The sequence below is a fragment of the Eurytemora carolleeae genome, unplaced genomic scaffold (assembly GCF_000591075.1).
Source record: "Eurytemora carolleeae unplaced genomic scaffold, Eaff_2.0 scaffold1, whole genome shotgun sequence".
In the NCBI taxonomy this organism is placed as follows: Eukaryota; Metazoa; Arthropoda; class Copepoda; order Calanoida; family Temoridae; genus Eurytemora; species Eurytemora carolleeae.
Window position 1 is genome coordinate 1,058,495 of NW_019396081.1, and position 27,065 is coordinate 1,085,559.

The 27,065-nt window shown below is 32.4% G+C and overlaps 1 protein-coding gene across 2 annotated transcripts in view; it reads right to left on the minus strand.

The window, feature by feature from the left end:
* LOC111716746 (NAD-dependent malic enzyme 59 kDa isoform, mitochondrial) overlaps nt 1-27,065 on the minus strand; it is a 42,716-nt gene that overhangs the window by 14,986 nt on the left and 665 nt on the right. For both annotated transcript variants that reach the window (XM_023492234.1, XM_023492225.1), the window contains exons 2-15: nt 24,055-24,137; nt 21,828-21,919; nt 21,296-21,395; nt 19,476-19,548; nt 18,617-18,666; nt 17,009-17,090; nt 10,652-10,713; nt 10,005-10,115; nt 7,798-7,890; nt 7,542-7,628; nt 6,767-6,826; nt 6,630-6,695; nt 6,236-6,356; nt 5,799-5,872 (exon numbers count right to left, since the gene is read on the minus strand). In XM_023492234.1, the coding sequence (XP_023348002.1) occupies nt 5,799-5,872; nt 6,236-6,356; nt 6,630-6,695; nt 6,767-6,826; nt 7,542-7,628; nt 7,798-7,890; nt 10,005-10,115; nt 10,652-10,713; nt 17,009-17,090; nt 18,617-18,666; nt 19,476-19,548; nt 21,296-21,395; nt 21,828-21,919; nt 24,055-24,119 (1,136 nt within the window). In that variant the 5' untranslated portion in view covers nt 24,120-24,137. The remainder of the gene's footprint in view (nt 1-5,798; nt 5,873-6,235; nt 6,357-6,629; nt 6,696-6,766; nt 6,827-7,541; nt 7,629-7,797; nt 7,891-10,004; nt 10,116-10,651; nt 10,714-17,008; nt 17,091-18,616; nt 18,667-19,475; nt 19,549-21,295; nt 21,396-21,827; nt 21,920-24,054; nt 24,138-27,065) is intronic.

Here is a 27,065-nt window from a genome sequence, read left to right on the forward strand (position 1 = left end):
AAGTGCCCGGCGTTGCCCGTGGAATTAGAAAAAAAAATCGAAATCGATTTTTTTTAGCCTATATTACCCCCAGGGTACCCAATGGGTTCCCTCATAAAAATTTAGCCAATTTGGTCCAGCCATTTGGCCAGAGAGAGAGAGAGAGAGATAGAGAGAGAGAGAGAGAGAGAGAGAGAGAGAGAGAGAGAGATATCTTTCAAGTAAACAAATAAAACCGAGAAGAATATGATTATTAAAGATTTTTGTTTGCATGCTACATAAATGCGTCAGTCACTTTTAAAAAGTAACCACAATTAAAAGTTATCAATTTGGGGATAGAAAAACAAGGCTTTCGTCATATTTTTTGCTTAGACGAAACTAGGTTTAAAGAGAAGCGTTATGTCTCTTTAAAGAGTGTATTTCCTACTTCTCTGTTTTCAGGATTAAAGTATACAATAAGTTTGAATCGATGAAGATCCAAGAATCTACATTAAGCTAATGGTCCATTACATTTAGTAGATCCATTAAATCCATGCAGTCTTTATTAGATTAGAACATTTACCTAAATAATCCAAACAAGAAATTTTACTTTAACTCAACTATCATTAAACTATAGGAAAACTAAAAATTGCAGTTCTTAGGTTTTATATCTTTTTTTTCCAAATCAAAACATTTTGCTGGATATTGATAAATTAAAAAAAATGTAGTTTAAAAATGGTTCCAAGGAACTGATCAAGTTTTTGTAACAATTTAAAACTTGTAAAATGAAAATGAAAAAAGTTTTGAGGTGAAGAATTAGAAAAGTGTAAAAGTTTGGTTCGTGTGAACAATAAGTTCAATCCTGTCCTGTCTTTACAACATTTAAAATGAAGAGTCTGCACTCAACATGAAGTTTAGAAGATAGGAAAGGAATTGAGTCCTTGTCACACACCTACTTTTAATCCTATATTCTTGCAACCTGATGGTGCTTTGATACTTTGATCTAACAGAAACAGATATAGAATCTACGAGATTCAAAGATGAAAAATAAAACCAATTAAGAGAAAAAGAAAGAAAGAAAGAATTAAAGATGGAGAATTAAACAAGATTAAGAGAAAGAAAGAAACAAAGAATTAAGATGGAGAATATAACCAAGATTTATAGAAAGAAAGAAAGAATTTAAGATAAAAAACAAAACTAAAATTAAGAGAAAGAAAGAATAAAAGATTGAGAATAAAACCAAGATTAAGATAAAGAAAGAAAGAATTAAAAATGGAGAATATAACCAAGATTAAGAGAAAGAAAGAAAGAATTTAAGATGGAGAATATAACCAAGATTAAGAGAAAGACAGAAAGAATTTAAGATGGAGAATATAACCAAGATTAAGAGAAAGAAAGAAAGAATTAAAGATGGAGAATATAACCAAGATTAAGAGAAAGAAAGAAAGAATTTAAGATGGAGAATTAACCAAGATGAAGAGAAAGAAAGAAAGAATTTTAGATGGAGAATTAACCAAGATTAAGAGAAAGAAACATGAAGAATCCTAAAGAATTGAAAATTGAAAATCTGCACGCATCTTAAAAAATATAAAGAATATACATGAATAAATGAATGAATCGGCAAAAATCGTCTTTAAATAAATTAACTTCAGAGTAGAAAAAAATTCAGACTAGTAAGAATATGTCACAATCTTTCTAAACCATTGTTTGTAATGAGTTTACAATAGCAGCACATTTAACATATTCTTGTTATTAACACTATATAAATATTTATATGGAGTATGAATTACAAGGAATGTCGTTTAACCATTTGCTTATAAAGTATATATCCAATACATACATTCTCTGAAAAAAGCGCAGATTTAAGAAATATAACAATAAAATTGGAATTACACTTTAATGTCCTTGTGATATTTCTCCCAATAAATCATACAAAGGACATTTAATTAATCCGGGGACAATAGGATTTATTATTAAATTATTATCAACACGCAGCATAAGATGTTCATTTAAACCAAGAAAAAGTTCAAATATTTTCAGTTTTCTTAAATACGCCCAAACAAGGCGGACTGACTTTTATATTTTGACGAAACATATTTTTTATGACGAATTTTTATGTTTTCGAATAAAGTGTTTCAAAATGGATTATTAATAATCATTTTGCTATATTTAAAATTCTTTTTCGCTTATGATAGTAAATTAATTTTTACAAAAACGTGATGTGCTAAATAAATCACAAGTTTGAAATAAAAAAAAAATATTTAAAAAACCTGATTTTAAAACGCGTTTTGATATTATCTGAACGTTTTGATTCCACCCTTAATTAAATCCCCCCTAAATCATTTCGCAATCTATATAAATAATTTTTTAGTTGGGGGGGGGGAGGGAAAGGATTTTTTTGGAAAATATGTACCCCTGGAGTGAGACCAGGGCCACAACATGATCAAACTTCTGGATCAATTTAAAATCAACAATCTGTGTTGGTTCCTAATGTCCGTGAGTTATATCCCTGGTTGGGCCAAGAATCCAACTATTCCAATTCAAGTTTGGTGTCAGCTCGGCTCCAATGCCAGAGATAATTTTACATTAATTTATCTCCCGAGAAAACTTGAGAAGGGGTGGGGGGAGGGGAGAGAAACTTGAGGAAATCCAAGATGGAGGAGATTTGGATTAGGAAATCTACGAAGGGGAGGGGGCAGGGGAGAGAAACTTGAGGAAATCCAGGATGTTAGGATCAAATGTTGAGGTCATAAATAAAAAGAATGCCAAGAAAAAATTGCCCCCCCCCCCCCCGGCTGGTTTACATAGCTATACCTACATTGCATAGCTAACATTCAGTATTATTACATTAGTCTAATTGAAATGGATGAATTAAGTTAGTACCATTATTTAATACCGAGATCCCAAGGGAATACATGTTTGATTTCTCAACACACCTGAGCCAGAGTCTACAACTAATGAACGAATAGCTGAGTTAAACCATATGATAATAAATGAGATTTAATATTTCTTCATAATCATGAAGGAGTCAGTATTACTTTAGTTCCTCTTAGTTTGTATCACTTTCACTGCCATTATTCTTCTTCATGGTCAATTTCTCTTTCACAGGTTTTATCCTTATAATAGTCCTTAAACACTGAACACTGCCAAGAACTCTTTCCTGTAATATAGACTATCTTATCATTTATTATCCCTTTCATTTCACCTAATTCAGTTATATTGCCTAAACTATTTTTTTTATATTCAGAGACATCTCCAAATAACTGAACCATGTTAAATTTAACTAAACCTTTTCTAATTTACCGAGCTGTATGTATTCCCTGAATCCTTTTATATTCACTGAATCCTTTCATATTCACTGAATCCTGTCATATTTACTGAATTCTTTCATATTTACTGAATTCTTTAATATTCACTGAATCCTTACATATTCACTGAATCCTTTCATATTGACTGAATCCTTTCATATTTACTGAATCCTTTCATATTGACTGAATCCTTTCATATTTACTGAATCCTTTCATATTTACTGAATCCTTTCCTATTCACTGAATCCTTTCATATTCACTGAACCCTTTCATATTTACTAAACTCATTTAGATTTACTAAATCCTTTGATATAAACCAAATTCTTTTATATACAGTAAGTCCTTTCATATTTATTATTTACTGAATACCTTCATATTCACTGAATCCTTTCATATTCACTGAATCCTTTCATATTCACTGACGTTATTTATATTCACTAAATCCTTTTATACTTACTGAATCCTTTCAAAATCACTATCACATTCATATTGGCTTTGTCCCTTAGTACTGGCTATACTGAACTTATTTATATTCCTTGAATCCTTTCATATTTACTGAACTCTTTCATAACACACTCACTAAACTCTTTCATACTATATGAACCCTTTAATACTCACCGACTCTTTTCATATTAAAAAAAATCCTGTCATATACACTAAACTCTTTCATATGCATCTAACTCTTTCACACAGTAACTGTTTCATGTTTAGTGAACACTGAACACGTCTGTCGTGCAACATTATCCGAGTTTATAATCCCTATATATTTGCAACCTAATGTCGTAGACCTTTGATATTTCAAATTATGAATTCTGTTAGATCAAATGTCCAAGTTGTAATGTTTTAAAATATCAAAGGTTTACACCATTAAGTTGCAAAGATTTAATGATAAGAAAATTTGAGTTTGTGGCAAAAACTCTGCTTCTTTCCCTTCTCAGTTCTCCTCTTTAATATTTCTGTGAATGGTTTAGTGTTGTAAAGGAGGAGTGGTATAATATATCACAAGACTTATTTTATATTAATGATGCTTTTACAAATTCAAAGTGGTGAAGGAAGATTTTCATTTGGTAGGATTCAGAGGAAACAAAATGAAAATATATCTATAAAATATATGTTATATTATGCTAGGCTAGTAATAATCTTAGCTTTATGCACTCTGTTCGCAGATTTTTCTCCTTTTATTTGGTAGATTTTCAAAATTTTAATCCGATTGGTTCAGACGTTTTTATCTTTATTAGATATAATCATACACACAGAGTACAGACAGAAAAGCCAAATATTATATATTAAGATTATCTGTAGAACTAATAATTGTTGCACCAAGAAGCTAATATTATTAGTCTCTGTATCTGTATCCTTGAATAGATATGAATAAAGATGTATACAATATATTGTATTATTGGGGATACCATTACATACATTGCTGAGTAGATAAACTTCCAATATCAATATTTTCCATCATAAAGATAAAGAAAGACATCATCATAACATTATTACTCCATCGTAACGGGCAAAAATAAGGAACAAATAATGCAAAAATAAATTCTTTCTTTATCTTTAACAGGGATGTATATTTTCTTTAAATAATAACCCCCCCCCCCCAAGAAATTAAGTAGGTTTGTTTTCAGGGCTTTAATCCCTGAATAATAAATTTCAAACATATCAATTGATTTTAGATCTACTTTTGTAGTCAGCCCTAGAAATAATATTCATCATCGGCTTGTAGACGGGTGAATACTATACATATACATCCTAGCTCTAATTTGAATTAAGAAACTAGTAAGTTTAGGATATATTAGTTTATATTCGAAATGGAAGAGAAAATTTCAATTCACTCTGTTTATTAAATTATAAAATGTTGTGAAAAAGCGAGAGATTGAAGTTTGTAGCAGCATATTAGGTTTCCTCCACTGGAGCGGAGGCCACTGGTTGGAAATTGTTTCCACCGGAGGGAATGACTTTTTTTATTCAATGCTAATAACTCCATCAGAGGGATGGTAATTTACACTTAAAACACTAATTTTACTTTTTCGGAGGGATGATACTTAACACTCAGAACACTAATTACTCCACATAAAATATGGTAATTAGCACCCAGAACACTAATTACTCCACCAAGAGACTTATTACTCTACAGGAGGGATTGCAATTAACAGTCAGAACACTAATTATTCCACCAGAGGGATGTAATTAACTCTTGGGACACTAACTACTCTACCGGAGGGATGGTAACTAACACTCAAGACACTAATTACTCCATCGAAAATGCCAATTAACACTCAGGACACTTAATTACTACACCGGAGGTATGTTAATTATCGTAAGTCCTAATTACCATCTATTATGTGGAGTAATTACCATCCCTCCGGTGGAGAAATTAATGTCCTGAGTGTTAAAAACCATCCCTACGATGGAGTAATTAGTGTCATACAACATAATCAGCACATATAGTATTTTTCATCATTGAACTCTTGAATGTCAAAAACTTTTAAAACTATTTTATTTTTTGTTTTTGTTTTAAGTCCTTTTTACCTTTTTGTGATTGCATTCCGTATTGTTAAAAGAACACCACTGCCTGCAGATCCAGCACCGCAAATAACAAATTTCTAAATACAAAACGGTGTTCGAAGTATATTAAACATGTATTGCCATTTTGTAAAACATGATGCGTTGTTTACCAGCAATTTTACAATTTTTTTGAAAATGTGCGACAATTTCCTTTTAAGTTCCTGAAAACTATTTGTAAAATATATAATTATATATTGCTTCATTTGAGCTAAATAGACGTATGTGTCCATTATTATAAAATTTGGAACAAAATATTTAACTGCACGTGAATAAGTATAAATCCCACCTCTCAAAAAAAACATACAATCCGGTATTATAATATCCCTACTTGATTGTTAGCAATCCTTTCAACTAACTCTATGTGTTGCTTTCTTGAAAAGTTGCTCATAAAACAATTATACCTGGTCCTTTAGAGCCTCAGGGCCTAAACCCTGAACTCGGAGTGCTCCGTAGAGACCGGCCAGAACAGTTGCAGCTGTTCCTTGAATGTCGTCGTTGAACATCAGATAATCCTGCTTATACCTGACAAAAAATAAAAATTTTAAAACTTCCTTCGCCATCGATTTTGAAACGTATTGGCCAGGGAAACCACCGAAAACTTCCTGATCAGGGGCGAAATAGATATACATTCTCCCCCCTGTTTACAACTCTTCCATTCAGAGATTAAAGTACACATTTTGAGTATATTTTAAGAAGGTGGTTACCGGTGTAAGGTCAATGTTTTTAGGAGAAAATGAGTGCTTTATCTTAAGAACAATAAATGTAGAAAGAAAGAAAATATGAAAAGTATTTTACCTCATAAGCAGTTTGATCGCGTGCTTGGATTGGAAATCTTCAAACTGAATGAGAGCACGGGGCCAACTAAATAATTATTCTTGGTTTTATACAAATCATATATATATTTGTATGATTTTTTTATTGGAAATATTTACCGGAGCTTGATTGCAGCCATGAATTCATCAATTAGTTCATAATACTCCTCGCCCTCCATTCTAAATACATAAACCTTAATGTATATTTAGCTATTAGTACACTGTACAGTCCACAGTGCACAGTGTAACTGTACATTGTACATTGTGCAATGTGCATTGTACATTGTACAGCTAGCACAAGGTATTTTTTACTAAAGGGTATCATAAGATACTGGTTGGTTTAGACCAATATATCTGTTACAGTATACACAAGATACTTGACAATAAGATATCTGTTACAGTTTACACAGGTTACTTGACACTAAGATATCTGTTACAGTTTACACAGAATACTTGACACTAAGATATCTGTTACAGTATACACAGGATACTTGACACTAAGATATCTGTTACAGTATACAGAGGATACTTGACACTAAGTTATCTGTTACAGTTTACACAGGATACTTGACAATAAGATATCTGTTACAGTATACACAGGAAACTTGACACTAAGAAATCTGTTACAGTATAAGTATACACAGGATACTTGACACTAGATATCTGTAAAGCTGGGTTGCTTGAGACCAAAATATCTGTAATCCTGCTAAGCTTGAGACCAAAATGTCTGTAAACTTGAGTTGCTTGAGACCACGATATGTGTAAACCTGGGTTGCTTGCCACCAAGATATCATTATACCTGGGTTGCTAGAGACCAAGATATCTGTGTACCTGGGTTGCTAGAGACCAAGATATCTATGTACCTGGGTTGCTAGAGACCAAGATATCTGTGTACCTGGGTTGCTTGAGACCAAGATATCTTGGGTCGGCCAAAAGTTTCTTGTTTGCAGTTCCAGTATCAATAACACAGGGAAGAACTCGCCTGAAATATAGATTAGATCACAATATAGTTACAATAGTAATCAAACAATTGATATTAAGTAATCCAAAACCTTCCCAATTTGTGTTTTGCGATTATCATAATAATTGTGTGCTGTGTCCACTGCACAAATAATACTAATTTGCGAATCAACATTTAAAACAAAACTAACCTAGGATGGAAACCACCAGCGGCGACGTAGAGATCTAGTTTTCCGATAGAGATTCCTAGACCTCCTATCCCTAGATCTCCTAAACCAAGAACCCTAAACATAGCAATATGTTTCGCCTAGTCTTCATAGAATTAGATCTAGATCCAGATAATCTACATACACACCAAAAATACACCTAAACTATCAATTATGAAAATTCTAATGATCAATCGGAACATCATTAAGATTACTCCTGTTTGGTGTTTGTTGGAATTTACAGTTTGTACTGAATATACACGAGTACATACCCCTTTTTATTCTTAAAGGGACTGTAAAGGAAAAATTAAAGGGGGTATAGGATAAAACCTGAAAATCTCAGGTTATGAACGATACCTTTAAGACATCTATCTTATGTTTCTGTCTCAAGAAATTGACATAAAACTGTGTCAAAATTATACCGAAACGGACATATGTCAGATTTTGTTTAAAAGTTGTAGCATTAAACAGATCATATCAACAATTACGCAACCAATCTAAAAACGATTATATCCCACAGGAGCCTGAGAATCTCAGGTTTGCTCATATTATAATTTTTTATTTAGCATTTTTCATGTACATAATTGATAATATTATTACATATAGTCCCTATAGTCCGTATTACGTCACAATAACTTCAGCCAATGACAGTACAGTATCGTTGTCACGTGGTATAGACGGAAATCACGTGACCAGTATATTGCACTGCCATTGGCTGAAGTACTGGTGACGTACTACGGATTATACGGATTAAATGTAATAATATTATCAATTATATCTATAAAAAATGCAAAATAAAAATTAAATAATTATAACTGGAGCAAACCTGAGATTTTCAGGTTGCTGTGAGTTATAGTCGTTTTCAGATTGGTTGCGTAATTGTTGAATATGATCTGTTTAATGCTACAACTTTTCTTTAAAATCTGACATATGTCCTTCATGGTATAATTTTGACACAGTTTTATGTCAATTTCTCGAGACAGGAACATAGGACAGATGTCTTATAGGTATCGTTCAAAACCTAAAATTCTCAGGTTTTATCCTATACCCCCTTTCATTTTTCCTTTACAGTCCCTTTAAGTAGAATACTGAAATTTTATATTTTACAGAACAGAAGAAAATATATTATAGGAAACCTCTTTGTATCATCTTTGATGAACAAATTTGATCTATATTTTGTTTCATTTTATATCGAAACCTTTCAAATAATCTCAAACAATTTTTTTTCAATTGAATTTAAGACAAATATGATTTTAGATACTATTGAACAATAAAAAATAATATTCTTATAGATAAAGCATAATCTATTTATGTTAGCGCTTCTTTTTGAAATGAATCATTTATTAGTTATATGGAATATATCCAAAACATAAATGCAAACAAAAAAATAAAAAAAATGCCTTTCAAGAAACAAAATATTAAAGATTTTACATTTCATGTTAAACAAGAGATGAGGCAATAAATGTTGGAATTAAATAAGATTTGTTTAAGATTGCCTCATAATGTTAGTGCAGTGCATTAAGTTATTAATGTTTCTGGTTCGTGGATATTGAATAAGATTAACATTGTATGATGTATGCATTGTTTAGTAAATAAAATATATATATATATATCAGGCATCATCAATGATATAATAAAAATGACTGCTGAGAAGTTTCTTGAACTAATAAATGATAAATTACTGGAATATATTGTTTCTCGAGATAGAAATTGATTCATACAATCATTAGTCTCCTCATCATTCTTCTTATATATCACGAGATATACAATAGTAAATAGATATACAATAAATATATAGATGTACAAGACATTTATCGAATAGATATATATAGGCAACATATATTACAGAAATACAATAAAAATATACATTGCCCCTTAATTATTACCTGAATCCATCAGTAACAACAACTGTGTCCCCATTGTCTCTTTATTATTACCTGGATCCATCAGTAACAACAACTGTGTCCCCATTGTCCCTTTATTATTACCTGGATCCATCAGTAACAACAACTGTGTCCCCATTGTCTCTTTATTATTACCTGGATCCATCAGTAACAACAACTGTGTCCCCATTGTCTTTTTATTATTACCTGGATCAATCAGTAACAACAACTGTGTCCCCATTGTCTTTTTATTATTACCTGGATCCATCAGTAACAACAACTGTGTCCCCATTGTTCCTTTATTATTACCTGGATCCATCAGTAACAACAACTGCGTCCACCTCGTCGCTCTCCCAGTTATAAACCATGCTTGCCATCTCCCCCTTGTCGTCAGGACAGAAGTACATACCACGTGGACGCCTGGCAATACAATATATATACTATACAGCTGAGTCACACTGTTAGAATACTAACGTAGTGTCCAAAAATTACAAAACTTTGAGAACATTACAAAATTTATCAAAAGTTTCATATTTAATTGGAAAATCTTTTTTGTTGAAACCTTTTTCCTCAGCAATAAACAAATCCATTAGACTTGGATTGTCTGGGGTTAATGTTGTTAAACCATTACAGATGTTATTTTATTGATAGGGTCGAGTATTTGTTCGCCAAGATCATTCCTTTACCAGGAAATTAAAACCTACATTTTCTGCTGGATTTTAATAACAGAGTCAGTTTTTAAGCTGCCCTTTTCATTTCCTTATTGTTGGCATTTCCTCAAAATCCCAATCTCAGGAATCAAAATTCAAGTTGCTAACATGTTCTCAATTCAAAATTCAAATTTTAAGCGAGTTCCAAATTTTAAATGTCTAGTAAATTTTACAAAATTCAAATTTCTGGTATTTTCTTGTAAAAACTCCAAATTTGGTTGACCCTGTACAACAACCCTATATTACCTGTAAAGATGGGAGAAATGAGAGCAAGCCCAGCCTACAGTTGGAGTATAGATAATAGGAGCCTGTAATAAAACAAAAGTTTTGAAATTCCTAAATTTGTTTTGAACAATAAACTATTTGTCAGACTTGACATAAACCGAAATCTCACTATACCACACATTCTCCCCACTTTCATCCATTAATTTTATCTTGGCTGACTAATTCCAATGTAAAGTCTTTCTTGTATCCCCTCCCTAGAATGTATTTTAGTTTACGTAAAATGTCAACAAAAATATTGTTTTTTAATAAGTCTATATGATTATATAATTTTGCTTTTTCTTCACGTAAATTAGAAAAAAGTTACCAGTTAGAGCAATTCTTTTATTCTTTCCATGTAGAGTACACTGTACTGCACTTTATTTAAATTTAAGCTATATCCAGTTTGCATGCATTGCATAATCTAATAATACAAACCAACATATTTCCACTATACTTGAAGGGTAATCTATCATTGGACTCTGTTCTCTCAGGTTCCAAGTTTCACCAGACTAAAAGGAGCAAGGACACTTCTAGTAGGTCAAAACAAGAACACTACTAGTAGGTCATTACAAGGACGCTTCTAGTAGGTCAGAACAAGAACGCTACTAGTAGGTCATTACAAGGACACTTATAGTCGGTCAGAACAAGAACGCTACTAGTAGGTCATTACAAGAACGCTTCTAGTAGGTCAGAACAAGAATACTACTAGAAAGGTTAGTACAAGAACACTTCTTGTAGGTTAAAACAGAAACACTCTTAGTAGGTCAGAACAAGAACACTACTAGTAGGCATTAAAAAGACTCTTCTAGTAGGTCAGAACAAGAACACTACTAGAAAGGTCAGTACAAGGACACTTCTGGTAGGCTAAAACAGAAACACTCCTAGTAGGTCAGAACAAGAACACTACTAGTAGGTCATTACACGGACGCTTCTAGTAGGTCAGAACAAGAACACTACTAGTAGGTCATTACAAGGACACTTCTAGTAGGTCATTACAAGAACACTACTAGTAGGTCATTACAAGGACACTTCTAGTACATCAGAACAAGAACACTACTAGTAGGTCATTACAAGGACACTTCTAGTAGGTCAGAACAAGAACACTACTAGTAGGTCATTACAAGGACACTTCTAGTAGGTCAGAACAAGAACACTACTAGTAGGTCATTACAAGGACGCTTCTAGTGCGTCAGAACAAGAACACTTCTTGTAGGTAATTGCAAGGACGCTTCTAGTAGGTCAGAACAAGAACACTATTAGCAGGTCATTGCAAGGATGCTTCTAGTAGGTCAGAACAAGAACACTACTGTAGGTCATTACAAGGACACTTCTGTAGGTCAGAACAAGAACACTACTGTAGGTCATTACAAGGACACTTCTAGTACGTCAAAACAAGAACACCACTAGTAGATCATTACACTGACGCTTCTAGTGGGTCAGAACAAGAACACTACAATTGTAGGTCATTACAAGGACACTTCTTGTAGGTCAAAATAGAAACACTAATAGTAAGTCATCACAAGGACACTCCTAGTAGGTCAGAACAAGAACACTACAAGTAGGTCATTACACGGACACTTCTAGGAGGTCAATATACAAAGGCACTTCTTGTCCGTCAGAACAGAAACACTAATAGTAGGTCATAACAAGGACACATCTAGTAAGTCAGAACAAGTACACCACTAGTAGGTCATTACAAGGACACTTCTAGAAAGTCAGAACAAGAACACTACTAGTAGTTCAGTTCAAGATCACTTCTAGGAGTTTAGTATAAGGACACTTCTAAAGGACAGTACAAAGACACTTTATTAGGTCAGTACAAGAACATTTCTAGGAGGTCAGCACAAGAACATTTCTAGGAGGTCGGTACAAGAACATTTCTAGGAGGTCAGTACAATATCACTTCGAGGAGTTTAGTACAAAGACACTTATATGAGGTCAGTAGAAGAACATTTCTAGGAGTTCAGTACAATATCACTTCGAGGAGTTTAGTGTTAAGACACTTAAATGAGGTCAGTAGAAGAACATTCCTAGGAGTTCAGTACATGAACACAAAGACACCTTTACTTTCACAAAGTTAGCGATCTTATCTCATACAACTATCTTTTGAGTCCTGGTTTTTATGGTGCTCTCTGTATGGTGTTGTCAAGCATGTTTGTTTACGAGCTAATATAGAAGAAAAGTTCTGTTTTGCATTCTTTAGCATTTTCTTTACTTGTTTCATTTTCAGCAGAACAATCCTATTTTCTCGAAATAATTCAATTAATTTGAGGAAATTGGACATTTCTCTCTTGTGTTCTCTATACATACACAGGGTGATATACAACAACAACACAACACAGTATACAAGTACACAACAAGTACACAACAAGTACACAGCAAGTACATTTCTCTCTCGTGTTCTCTAGACATACACAGAGTGATAAACAACAACACCACATCACAGCACACAACAAGTACACAACAAGTACATTTCTCTGTCGTGTTCTCTATACATACACAGGGTGATATACAACAACAACACATCACAGTACACAACAAGTACACAACAAGTATTCAACCAGTACACAAGTACACAACCATTACAAAAGTACACAACCAGTACACAACAAGTACATTTCTCTCTCGTGTTCTCTATACATACACAGGGTGATATACAACAACAACACATCACAGTAAACAAGAAGTACACAACCAGTACACAACAAGTACACAACCACTACACAACAAGTACATTTCTCTCTCGTGTTCTCTATACATACACAGGGTGATATACAACAACAACACATCACAGTAAACAAGAAGTACACAACTAGTACACAACAAGTACACAACCACTACACAACAAGTACATTTCTCTCTCGTGTTCTCTATACATACACAGGTGATATACAACACATCACAGTTCACAACAAGTACACAACAAGTACACAACAAGTACACAACAAGTATGTAAAAATAACACATTTTTTATCTGACATATATATAGGGCTCGACAAACAGTGGTGATTATTTTTAAAGACATAATGTGATCTATCAAAGTAAAGAATAAATAGAAAAGAAATGTGCCGGCACACTCTCCACTAAACACTACTATATCTTCGATTACTGCAGAACGCATCAAAAGCTTAGTTGAGGGTGTGCAGTCAAGGACTTCATATTATATATAACAATCCAACTTGAATATGAAATATTTTAAACCAGAATAAGCACAAAATTCAGTGCTTAAATACTAAAAAATAGCTGGATGGTTGTAAAACATTGTAGCAATAAAAGTATTTATTACGATGAACATGATTACCTCAAATTGCAGTACAGGCGGTAAAGAGTCTAAATGGTTGGTTTTTATTACTTTTTCATTGAAGTGGAACACTGGGGATATAATTTTCAACAAAGTTTGCAATACTTTCTTATGTTCCCTGTAATTTGTACGCTAAGATCAAAATAAAACCGTTTAATCTTTAATAAAATCTTCACAAAACCCCTTTCAAAACTTTAATAAAACCTATATTGAACCGTCATCACTTCTCATTTAATAATAACATAAATCTGAACTTAATCTGTAAAATTAACAATACATGCTACGACACAACTTTGAATTTAAATATTTGTAATTGTATATGGATGGGGGTTGAGCGAACTATACGTATAAAAACCTACCGCCGGTTTAACTCTTTCCTTATACTGACAGTAAGTAGTTCAGCGACGCAGCTCAAATTCATAAAATTCGGTCCCTAGGCTATTATTAGGGCTAGACACGTTAGTATTATTTTCATTTCTTCCGTTTTATTTAGTTTAATCATTGACTTATCGAATTTTTGTTTGTCAAAAGTTTTCCCATTATTTAATAAAATGGTTTGTTGCCGGAACTTAGCCCTACTATGTCTACAGATCACCCCCCCCCTCTCCAATTATGTAACCTACAGAAAGTATTCCCGGTCCACTACTGACATGTTGAAAACATGATCCTTGATGTAATCTTCTCTGTACTGTTTTAGCAAATCAAAATGAAAAATAAAATAAAACTTTAACAGGAGTAATGTGCATAATTAAATATACAACTTCCCGATAAAACAAATTCAACATCTTGATTTAAACCTAGAATAAAACCAATCCTGCAGTATACATATACATATATACACACTATACAGGGTGTCCGTTTTATCTTGCCAATTTTCAAATTTCTGACACTTTGTTGTTCTAAATTTTTCCAATCTGTAAAAAAATTGGAGTAATCAAAATATGAACGTATTGTTTTATAACTGGATTCACTTCTTTTTCGTAAACAAGTGTTAAAAATTACCGCCATTTTCTTAAATGCATAATTCAGCTCAAGTCCGAAAATTGACTAAAACTCTTGACAAGTATTTCGGCCGGGTTGACTTTGAAGAGTAATAACTCAACAACGAAAGGAGGCATAGGTATCTGAGGTAGCTCTCGACCTTTGGTATCTTCGTGCAAAAGAAGTTTTATCTAACCCGCTTACCCAAAGAAAGGTGAAACTGCGCGTGAAACGTTTTATCGAAAAACCTGTGTACAGGAAAACTGAATGTGTTTTTTTCTGCAACACATGTTGCGGATATTTTGTATATATTGCAAAAAGTTCAAATTACAGTTGCTCAAATATTTTTACAGATTGTAAAAATTCCAAAAAATGACAGAGATAGCGGTCTAAAAATTGTCAGAATTTATCGGACATATATATATATATATGTATACATAAATTACTTGGCTTCTAGAGCACTTGTACGCCCCTTCTGTAACAACTTAGATGTTGCTTTTCTTTACAAACGTTCTGTCTTTGTAATACTAAAAAATAACAATATTTCCCATCCCTTCACGTGAGATCCTAAAAAAAATTTCGGCCCGAAGACGCGATATGTTCAACCGATTTGATGTTTAGTAGATGCAAACAAACACTCAGCCACGCCAAATATATGCATTGTTATCACTGTATAAATCCACCCCCCTCCCCATCTCCGAGTTTTTATCTTAAATTAATTAACTGACTTTGACTTATTTGATATTGATTGTAGCGCAATATTAGATTCTAGTGAAGTGGTTTAGATTAAAAATAAATAGAAGAAGATTGATTGAAGCAAGAGATTTACTAATAATTAATTTAGTATTGGCAGTCCATGTATCCGTCAGGGACGGGGTAAGCACATTTTTATCCATGTTTTAAATAGAAAAGGCTCTTATAAGTTAAACTATTTTTAATAATATCGGGGGGGGGGGGGGGTTTCTCCCTGTATGTTTGCTGTACTATGTCCGAAACTCTTCTTAAAAAGGTCCCTATCTTATTTCTTCTTTATATTTGTACTCCTTAGGGTCTTTAGTAGAAGTTTGGATGCACACAAGTTTAGCGTTAAAAAACCTTCTCTTCAAAGCACCCCCCGGCCCCCTCTCCCCCCTCCAGACCTTTTCTGTTTAGCTGGTTAAGAAAGATGAAAGAAGACTAAAACCTAGTTTTGAACTTTAAATGAAGGATGGTTTTATTTTGTTTGAGTTCTAATTAACTCCTAACGAAGAACGCTTTGAGAAAACTAATGAGGACAACGTTCTAAACAAACTTTTTTAAAACGGAATTATTTTCTACAATCCTCCTAAGGCTGCAGTGCATGTATTACGTTGGTCAAACATTTATGTGTCCTTAATTCGTTTTTGCTATTCATAAATATTAAAAGATGATGAAAATTTAATCACTTCATTTTTTCTTACAAAAAATATACTGTACCTGACGAGAGAATTCATAAAAATGTAAAAAATGAAAATGATCAAGTTTGGTATCAAAGTTTTCACAGTTCCGGCTTCTCCAAAGTTATGAAAACAAAGTTTAAATTCAACAAAAACATCCACAGGAAAAGTTTAAATTTCAAATTTTCCCAAATGTAGTACGAAAAAAAATTTCTCCCCCACAGTATTTAAAAAACAAAAAAGATCATGGTATTTAAAAAGATATTTATTCTATGGAAGTACTAGCCAGCTAAAGCATGAAATCAGCCCCTCTATGGAAGTTATGGCCAGCTAAAGCATGAAATCAGCCCCTCTATGGAAGTTATGGCCAGTTAAAGCATGAAATCAGCCCCTCTATGGAAGTTATGGCCAGCCAAAGCATGAAATCAGCCCCTCTATGGAAATTATGGCCAGCTAAAGCATGAAATCAGCCCCTCTGTGGAAATTGAAATTATGGCCAGCTAAAGCATGCCAGGTCGGGCCATAACTTAAAGGGCCATAACTCAGTAACCAGAGTTCATAGTTGTGTGCAAAATATGAAGAAAATTAATGACATTGACTGGCTGAGTTCATAAAGAATGACCCAAATAGTAAATTATTTACCATCTGAAGAAAGTTGTCTTGAAGCAATCTGTAGAATAAGGTTTCATTCCTGTCCTGTACACTCTGCAGTACCTTCCACTTCCTAGATATATGTAAATCCAACATTGCTATACTGTACACTCTGCAATACCTTCCACTTCCTAGATATATGTACATCAAATATTACTATCCTGTACACTCTGCAGTACCTTCCACTTCCTAGATATATGTACATCAAATATTGCTATCCTGTACACTCTGCAGTACCTTCCACTTCCTAGATATATGTACATCAAATATTACTATCCTGTACACTCTGCAGTACCTTCCACTTCCTAGATATATGTACATTAAATATTGCTATCCTGTACACTCTGCAGTACCTTCCACTTCCCAGATATATGTACATCAAATATTACTATCCTGTACACTCTGCTGTACCTTCCACTTCCTAGATATATGTACATCAAATATTACTATCCTGTACACTATGCAGTGGTTTACACTTCCTAGATATATGTACATCAAATATTGCTATCTTGTACACGATGCAGTACCTTGCTATACTGTTCAATATGCAGCACCTTCCACTTCCTATATATATGTTCATCAAATATTGCTATCCTATACACTATGCAATACCTTCCACTTCCTAGATATATGTACATCAAATATTGATATCCAGTACAATATGCAGTACCTTCCACTTCCTAGATATATGTACATCAAATATTGCTATCCTGTACACTATGCAGTACCTAATGAATACTATGCAGTTCTTTACACTTAGTAGATATGTGTACAATACAAACTAAACATTCCTTTCGTGTACGCCCTGGAATCCTTTCAAATAACCAATTATTACCAAAATCTAGTATTCTTGTGTACTTTTTACTTAAAATTATATGATAAAAACTAGTACGCTCTGCAATACTTTTTACTTTCTTTATTATTCTACAAAATAAATCAAGTCTGGTGACTAACTACCCTACGATTTAACAACACTTTTAATTTTATCCAGAAATTGAGTAAATTCTTCCTGGGTTTTAATCCAATGGATTGATGACAGATTTTACGATTTATCTTCTTCATTTCACGTGGAATTCAGATTTCCTTCAAAAACAGATTTCTTTCGAAATCAGATTTCCTTCGAAATCAGATTTCCTTCTAAATCAGATTTCCTTCGAAATCAGATTTCTTTCGAAATCCAATCAAGATAATAGCACTTTGATGAACTCATATCCTAAGATTGAGAACAGTGCTTAGGATCCGGATCTATTGGACAATTTACTTCAGCACACATTTTAAGCGTCTATCAATTAGAAATCTGATAATTATTATTATTATTATTAAAGGACAACCCATCATTCAATGAAATAGGGGTCGGCGCTCCTAACCGTCGAAACAACGTATCCACCTTCTTCGCCATAAATTGGTATGTCAAGTTTCTGCATATAAATTTTCAAAATAGGAAAAACATTTAAGAAATATTTTTCTGGCAAAAGAAATGGATCCTAATCACTAATTGAGGTAGTTAAAAAATGGCAAAAATTTAAATAATTGAAATTTCTTCGATAAATAAAAAAATGACATCAATAGTTAAAAAGAAAATATATTGGTTTACATTACCTAATATTGTCGGGATTTACCCCACTTTTGATAATCTCATCATCAGGTTCCTAGATTAATAAATAATTATTTTAGTTTTTAAAATGTTTGTTTTTAATTTTGCAAACAACCCAAGTTCATAGTGTTTTAAAAAATTGAATATGACATGATGATTCTAAAATCTAAGATTTATGTTTAAAAAATCCAAATTGCTTTGTATTCCGTAATATAAAACTTAAGAGTCCCAAAAATTAAACCGAAACCATAACTATAAACTCAAAATTATGCCGAATTTTGTACACTCATTTTTCAAGCACAATTCTAGTTATTTTAACCCAGCCGTGGGTTCAGTTTATAAAAATAATTACTAGTTCACTTTAACATGTAAGTTTGCAAGTAAGCATAAGTCTAAAACGAATTTTATCTGGTGATATCTATTTTTAAATGTTGCTCAATATACAAGTAGTAATTTGATTGTCTTCAATGCTTAAATATAATTATTGATTTTATTTTTTTTATTCTAATTTTAGATAGAGGACCTGAACACTTTTTAAATCAAAGTTTTGAGTATCAAAGGTTTACACCATTATTTTGCAAAGATCTAGAGATTGAAAAACTAGGTTTAAGGTATCAATCTCGCTTTCATTTCTTGGCGAGCACTCCCCTTTAGAAACTTTTCAGTCGGTTTCATCATTCTGGAGAAAATGAAAAATTTGTAGACTCTGCTAGACAAATTCAGCGAGTTTTTGTTTAGAACAATAATTCATGTTTCTTGTGAGATACAACATTGTATAATATATTTTAAAGCAGACTGTATACACTTTACAAGATTAAATTCTAGATAAATTCCATCAGAAGTGTTTAAAAAATAAATAATTACCCTTTCAGCTCTGGCTGCCCAGCCGAGTTTAAACTCCTCCATTATAACACTCTCTTGCTCTGACAGATTCAATCTCAAGTTTACATTTAATTAAAACTACGAAGTATTTATATAATATACTTAACTTTTCTGTTTGTTTGTTTGTAACCAAAAATCGTCAAAACGTCTGAACCGATCCTGCCAAACATTTTTGTGGGACCTCACATGACCCCAAGCCAGGTTTATGGATGCTCAGAATTGTAAAAAATGGAATCGACAATATGATTTTTGTAAAATTTAAAAAATCTACGAAAAAAATTGTAAATTCGCAAAATTTTGTATTATTGTTTTATCGAAGAAAAAATGTTAAAAGATTGAGGAACAATCTAAAGTTGAAATCGAAGATGGGCGCGAAGCGCCATGAAAGTCTAGTATTGTATTATTAATAAAAGTTTGAAAATATCTAAATCATTTAAGAACTTGTTTCAAGATCCAGAGAACCCACTACCTAATATCCATCTGTTCAAAAATATCAAATATTTCTAGAATTATGCGCGAGAGGTTGCGTGAATTTTTCTTTCAGAAATGATTTTATATTAGAATTTTTTAAACAAAGATTGCCTGTACTAATCTATATATAAATTTGGCTTGTCTGTTTGTTTATTTGTCTGTCTGTTTGTATCAATAAACGTCAAAACGGCTGAACCGATCGGGCCCAATTTTTTTGTGGGACATCTAGGGACCCTAGGGAAGGTTTATGAAAAATCAAAATTTCAAATTGTCTCCATCAAAATTCGATCGTCATTAAATTTTTAAAAATTTTGAAAATCCGCGAATTTTTTTGTGAAAATCCGCGAATTATTTTTGTTTTGTTTTACGATGTACACAAAGAGAACATGTTTACAATTAATTTAGAAGATGGGCGCGAAGCGCCCTCTAAGGCTAGTATTGTATAAATAAGGAGCCAACATGATGCAAATATGATAACTTGGGTGAATTATATGATACATTTAGTTAAAAAAATACATTTTACAATTACTTAGCATATACCAAGATGTCTCCGTCATTAATAGATCTTAAAGTAACTATAGGCGTAATTTCAAGTGACGAGTCCGATTCTAAATAATACTCTTTAAACCTTTGACAAATCAAGGATCGTCAGACTTATCATCCTTAATATACAGAAACAATTGTAATTGGTGAACACGTGATTTGCAACCTGTTTTATACAGAGTGTCCCAAAAAACATGGAAATTCAGTGACGAATTCGATATCGTCTTTGTTATGAATTAGCATTTTAAGACCTAATTTCAAAGGCCATAATATTATTATGTCTGCTAGAGTTTATTCTATGAAAAGTGTAAAAGACTTTAAAGATGTGTCTATAATGTCTCCACAAGATGAACAGTGAAGACGGACAAGTTTACTCTGAATATTGCAATTTTCATGTTTTACTAAGTGCAACCGTATGCAGTCAAAACATAAACAAACAAAATGTGAACATAGCAGACGAAACTCTTACAGATTACAGCTTTCTCAGTAGGTATCACTATACTAAATCAAAGAATTATTTAAAAAGACGATATCCAATTCGTCACTGAATACCCGTTTAACGGCAATTATTTGATAGATATAACAAATAGTTCTCTGGTCTCAATGATCATTCAAAGGTTTAAAGGGTACCGTTGTGAATCGGGCATTCCCATGTTGACCTGGAGGGTTACTTGACACCCTACGCTTACATCTCTGTCAAGCGTGTATGGATTAATTAAACAATTTTTAAATAAGAGAAATAGTTTAAACATTGAACAACTTAGTTCGATAAGTCACATAATACTTACTGTGTAGGAGGAACAAGACCTCTGATCCCTAGACGATCCCTCTCTGATTTAGGGAACCCCAGTCCCTTGTTGAATATAGGGTCACTCACAAGATTCTTTCCTGCAGGAATTCATCGTTTTATTGATTCCTTTTTTTGCTAAAATATGTTTTTAGATTTATGCTGACTTTTTTTGCTAAAATATGTTAATGTTTTTAGATTTATGCTGACGTTTTTTGCTTAAATGTGTTAATGTTTTTAGATTTATGCTGACTTTTTTTTGGCTAAAATATGTCATTTTTTTAGATTTATGCTGACTTTTTTTTGCTAAAATATGTTAATGTTTTTAGATTTATGCTGACTTTTTTTTGCTAAAATATGTTAATGTTTTTAGATTTATGCTGACTTTTTTGGAAAGAAAAAATTATTTTATAGGAATTTTTTCCATTCGCGTCGGAATTCATTTACTTGAATTAAGTTATTTGTTAAAAATACTTCATAACAAAAAGTAAAATAAAATTTTCTTAAGTTTTTTTTGTGATGATTCTGTTTTCCTTTCTTTCTAACGATCTCCGCCTTTAAGTATTTTCCGCCATGCATTTTTGATGTTATTCCGCATCTTTGTTGCAGATTCACGCTGCTAGCCCTGAAATATTTTATATAATAAAGTTATATTATTTTAGTACAACATAGAACCATCCCGTTTCCTCTGTACATAGTTATCATTATATTTCTAAAAACCCAACTCTAAAAAATGAAGAAAAATAACACCCAAGATACTTGGACAGATAAAAGATAGTTTGGAAATAGAGGAAGTTATTTTTTTTTAAACATCTATCATCTATGATTGACCAGAAGGAATATAATCAACTTAACAACAAATTTTGTTTACTGGCTGAACCCTGTTTCTAATAACTTTTTTAGCTTTCAGCTTTAAATTTATCTGTAAGTCGTTCTGTTTCATGTATTTAAAAATAGTAACTGTGAAACATTTTGCGAAATTACTTGGTAAAGTTTAAATTTCTTCTTCTTTAATTTTTGAGGCGAAATTTTTTATTTTTTATTAGCTATACAAATTAGACACCTCGGTTCAGCCGTTTTGATGCTTACAAAATATGAACAAAACAAGCAAAAAAGTTTAAATTTAGAATTATAGTTGCAATCTAATTTCAGAACTTGAGTTTTAACTAGTAAACTCCGAAGAACCACTGTTCAAGTTCCCAGAGAAAATGAGAAGAGAATTAGAAGAAAATTGAAAGAAAATTAGAAGTTTTGTAAAAAGTTGTTAAACCAATCTCTTGCTTGCAGAGAAGAGAAGAGAAGAAGTTATTCAGAAAATTCTACAATTCGTAACAAAAAGAAACAAAATCAAGTTTATTGATTACTAAAAGAACAGTCTCTGTAATGTCAATATATATTCTAAAGCAGAAAATTACTTTTTACAAGAATGTTTTTGTCTTAAAAAATAAAATAAAAATTTAAGACCAGAACACAAATTAATAACAATTCATATGATCGAATACGTTATCATTGCTTTTCTTGTAAAGTTCTTCAATTGAGACTCTCTGACAAGTGATAATGAATTTATGAAGAAAAACAATGAAGGGAATTAAAAGTGTTCCTAATATTGTCCAAGACAATAAAAGCACGATATCTTCCCCACTATCCGGTAAGGGCATGTAAAGCTTTAATGCTGGGTCAATAGATATCGGTCGACAGTTCTTTTAAAAATAAAATTAGTTAAAAATGAGAGGCCTTCTTCTGCATTTTCATTATATAAATTTATTTTCTCTCGGTAATTCAAGTTCGCCTCATGGGCCCTCAAGTTTCAAACTTTCAAGGAATAAAGTAACTTGAATATTATATTTAGCTAACAGAGCATTCAATGCACTTTGTTAGATAAACAATGAAACGGGATATATTACCCGGAATTCTTGGCGCTACGCACCCTCCTTTTTATTTGTATTTCATGATTTAAGATTATATAAGATAGATGAGGATTACAGTCACTATTTTTTCAAATTTACCGACAATTTCTATAACACTTCTAGAAGCATAAAATTTTCCAAAAATGACAAAGTCTATATAAAAAAATTGACGTGTTGAATCCTGGCTATTTCCTAATAATGATCTTTAGCCAAAAAATGTTCTAGTAAAACTTAAAATTTTATCCCCCCCCCCCCCACTTCGCATACATGACAATTTCGATCCTGTACATTAATTTTTAAAATATAAACTTACAACTGCTCTCAAAATTTCCAAACCCGTAACTTTTTAGATTCACCCTGGACTATGTAAACAATACACATGTTTAACGGTTCTTATCATGTATATCTTAAGTTTGAAGAAGCAATACACACTTTTTAGATTCACCCTGGACTATGTAAACAATACACATGTTTAACGGTTCTTATCATGTATATCTTAAGTTTAAAGAAGCAATACACACTTTTTTTTCGCTAACATATCTATAAATTTATGGCCATTTTTGCAGGCAATATTTGCTCATCGCTTAGAAATATAAACATAACTGCCATAAAATATTGTGTACAGCACTATTTTTTTTTACATTCCGTCCCAGAAACTGCAGAACACTTTATTATTATTATATTCCTTAGCGCATACACATGAAATTAAAATAAAAATTCAAAAGTAAGGAAACATGCATGTTTCTAATACACCAATATTTACTTTTCCTCATTTGAAATTTTTGAACAATTTTTCTAATTTTTTATGCACAGATGTAGGATCGATTAATGGTTGATAAACAAATCTACCAACTTGAGTATTTGGTTGATCGTAGACTGAGACAAGTTGGTTGACACTGTTCCTACGAGGTGTGCCATTTTTGTCTAAACTTTCACCTGAAAAACAATAAGCATTACTTGTATTAAAAAAGTATTTTGGAAACACAGAATGAACAACGAAAACTGACAATATCAGGAAGTATATTCAAAAATAAGTTAAACAATTAATAACTGGAGATATCAGCAAACATGTTTGAAAAAAGGATAAACAATAAACAATTAGAGATATGAGCAACCATATTTTAAAAAAAGGATATACGATAAACAACTCAGCTATTAGTCAGAATATTGGAAAAGGATAAACAATAAACAACTGCAGCTATCAGCCAGAATATAGGAAAAGGATTAACAATAAACAACTGCAGCTATCAGCCAGAATTTTGAAAAAGGATAAACAAAAACAATTGCAGCTATCAGCCAGAATATTTGAAAAGGATAAAAAATTAACAACTGCAGCTATCAGCCAGAATATATTGGAAAAGGATAACCAAAGAACAACTGCAGCTTTTAGCCAGAATATTAGAAAAGGATTAACAATAAACAACTGCAACTATCAGCCAGAATTTTAGAAAAGGATTAACAATAAACAACTGCAGCTATTAGCCAGAATATTGAAAAGGATAAACAATAAACAACTGCAGCTATCAGCCAGAATAGGATAAACAATAAACAACTGCAGGTATCAGCCAGAATATTGGAAAAGGATAAACAATAAACAACTGGAGCTATCAGCCACAATATTAGAAAAGGATGAACAATAAACAACTGCAAATATCATCCAGAATATTGGAAAAGGATAAACAATAAACAACTGCAGCTATCAGCCAGAATATTAGAAAAGGATAAACAATAAACAACTGCAGCTATCAGCCAGATTATTGGAAAAGGATAAACAATAAACTGCAGCTATCAGCCAGAATATTGGAATAAAATAAACAACTGCAGCTATCAGCAAGAATATTGGAAAAGGATAAACAAAGAACAACTGCAGCTATCAGCCAGAATATTGGAAAAGGATAAACAAAGAACAACTGCAGCTTTTAGCCAGAATATTAGAAAAGGATTAACAATAAACAACTGCAACTATCAGCCAGAATTTTAGAAAAGGATTAACAATAAACAACTGCAGCTATTAGCCAGAATATTGAAAAGGATAAACAATAAACAACTGCAGCTATCAGCCAGAATATTGGAAATGGATAAACAATGAACAACTGCAGCTATCAGCCAGAATATTGGAAAAGGATAAACACAATAAACAACTGCAGCTATCAGCCTGAATATTGGAAAAGGATAAACACAATAAACAACTGCAGCTATCAGCCAGAATATTAGAAAAGGATTAACAATAAATAACTGCAGCTAACAGCCAGAATACTGGAAAAGAATAACAATAAACAACTGCAGCTATCAGCCAGAATATTAAAAAAGGATAAACAATATTCAACTGCAGGTATCGGCCAGAATATTGGAAAAGGATAACACATAAAACAACTGATGTCAAATGTGTGCTGTAAGAATGCTTGAAAATGCAGAAAAGCATAAACATGAAGACATGAAAACTCCGTTTATACGTATCTCGCCAGGGATTAAGGAATAGAAGGGAGATATAACTGACGCGGTTCGCCCTACCATAAGATTATACATGCTTTGCAGACAGTACTCTATTTGAATAAGAAATATTTGTCTGATGTACATTGTACAATTACCACGTATACAATAACCTATTCTGAATATTTCTTATACTAATGAAGTACCGTGAGCAAAGCATGTACAATCATATGGTAGGGCGGGCCGCGTCAGTTATATCTCCCTGCTATTCCTTACTCCCTGTATCTCGCCCACTTATCCATTATCTTAATATTAATTAAAGAGAATAGAATATATATTAGAGGGGAATTTAATAGAAAAAAATGTAACACGGCCATTTTGTTGTACTGTTTCCATACTGCAGGTGTACTTCACATATTTATGCTATATAACCTTTTGGGCCGAATGACATAATTTCACATAGACTCTATGCTTTTCACTTTACAAACGACATGATTTTCCGTTATAACTATAAATCAAATGATGTTTTTTATTCACCAAATTCATTATAAAGTTTATTTAACAGTTTAAAAAATTCGAAATTGAAATGGATAGTCTAGGGAACATACTGAATTAATGTACTCTGCACTCTACTGCATATAATTTGTGAACATTTACATGATTTGTACACTTTGAACTCCCTTTCAGACTGAAAGGGACTGAAAAAAATCATACTGAGAGATTCTCTAAATTCCCCTCTAATATATATTCTATTCTCATTGATATTTATTCATCCATTTCTAGAATTAGGCCTCCCCTTCCCCCCTTCCTTCTCTAACCCTGAGATTAGGAATACTTTCTATTCTCCCATGCATGTTGCATACTTTACATTCCTCAATTATTTCATTTTACTCAGCTGATTGGGTATGCAGGGGAATTTTATCAATTTAATATCATGTATTAATACGTACGCTATTTGCTTTGATCAACAATTACACTCATAACACTTAAGAATTTCACAGATTTTGTGCATTAATTATTGGCGAACTTTAAAACTAAAAAAATTGATCTTGAAGCCCTAGAATTTGGAAACAAAAAAGATTTTAAAGCGCTTCAGTGGAAAGGATTAAGAGAATCGTCTTTGCCAGAAGCTCAAAGTTTCTAATTTCTAATAACTTTGGAACCCGGTGATAACAAATTTATTATTACTATCTTAGATTCTTCGGTCTAACAGAATTCATAGGTTGAAATATCTAAGGTCTACGACATTGCGTTAAAAAGATAAAGGAATAAGAATATCGGGGTTTGTGACTAGGACAGAATATGGGCCGAGCGCTGTAGCTAGGACAGGCTAGTGGGCCGGGTGCTGCGGCCACATGATCAATTATATCCATGTGTTACATAAGATATACCATGTACAAAAGGGGATGGTGGAGTGGGCACATTTGATGTAGG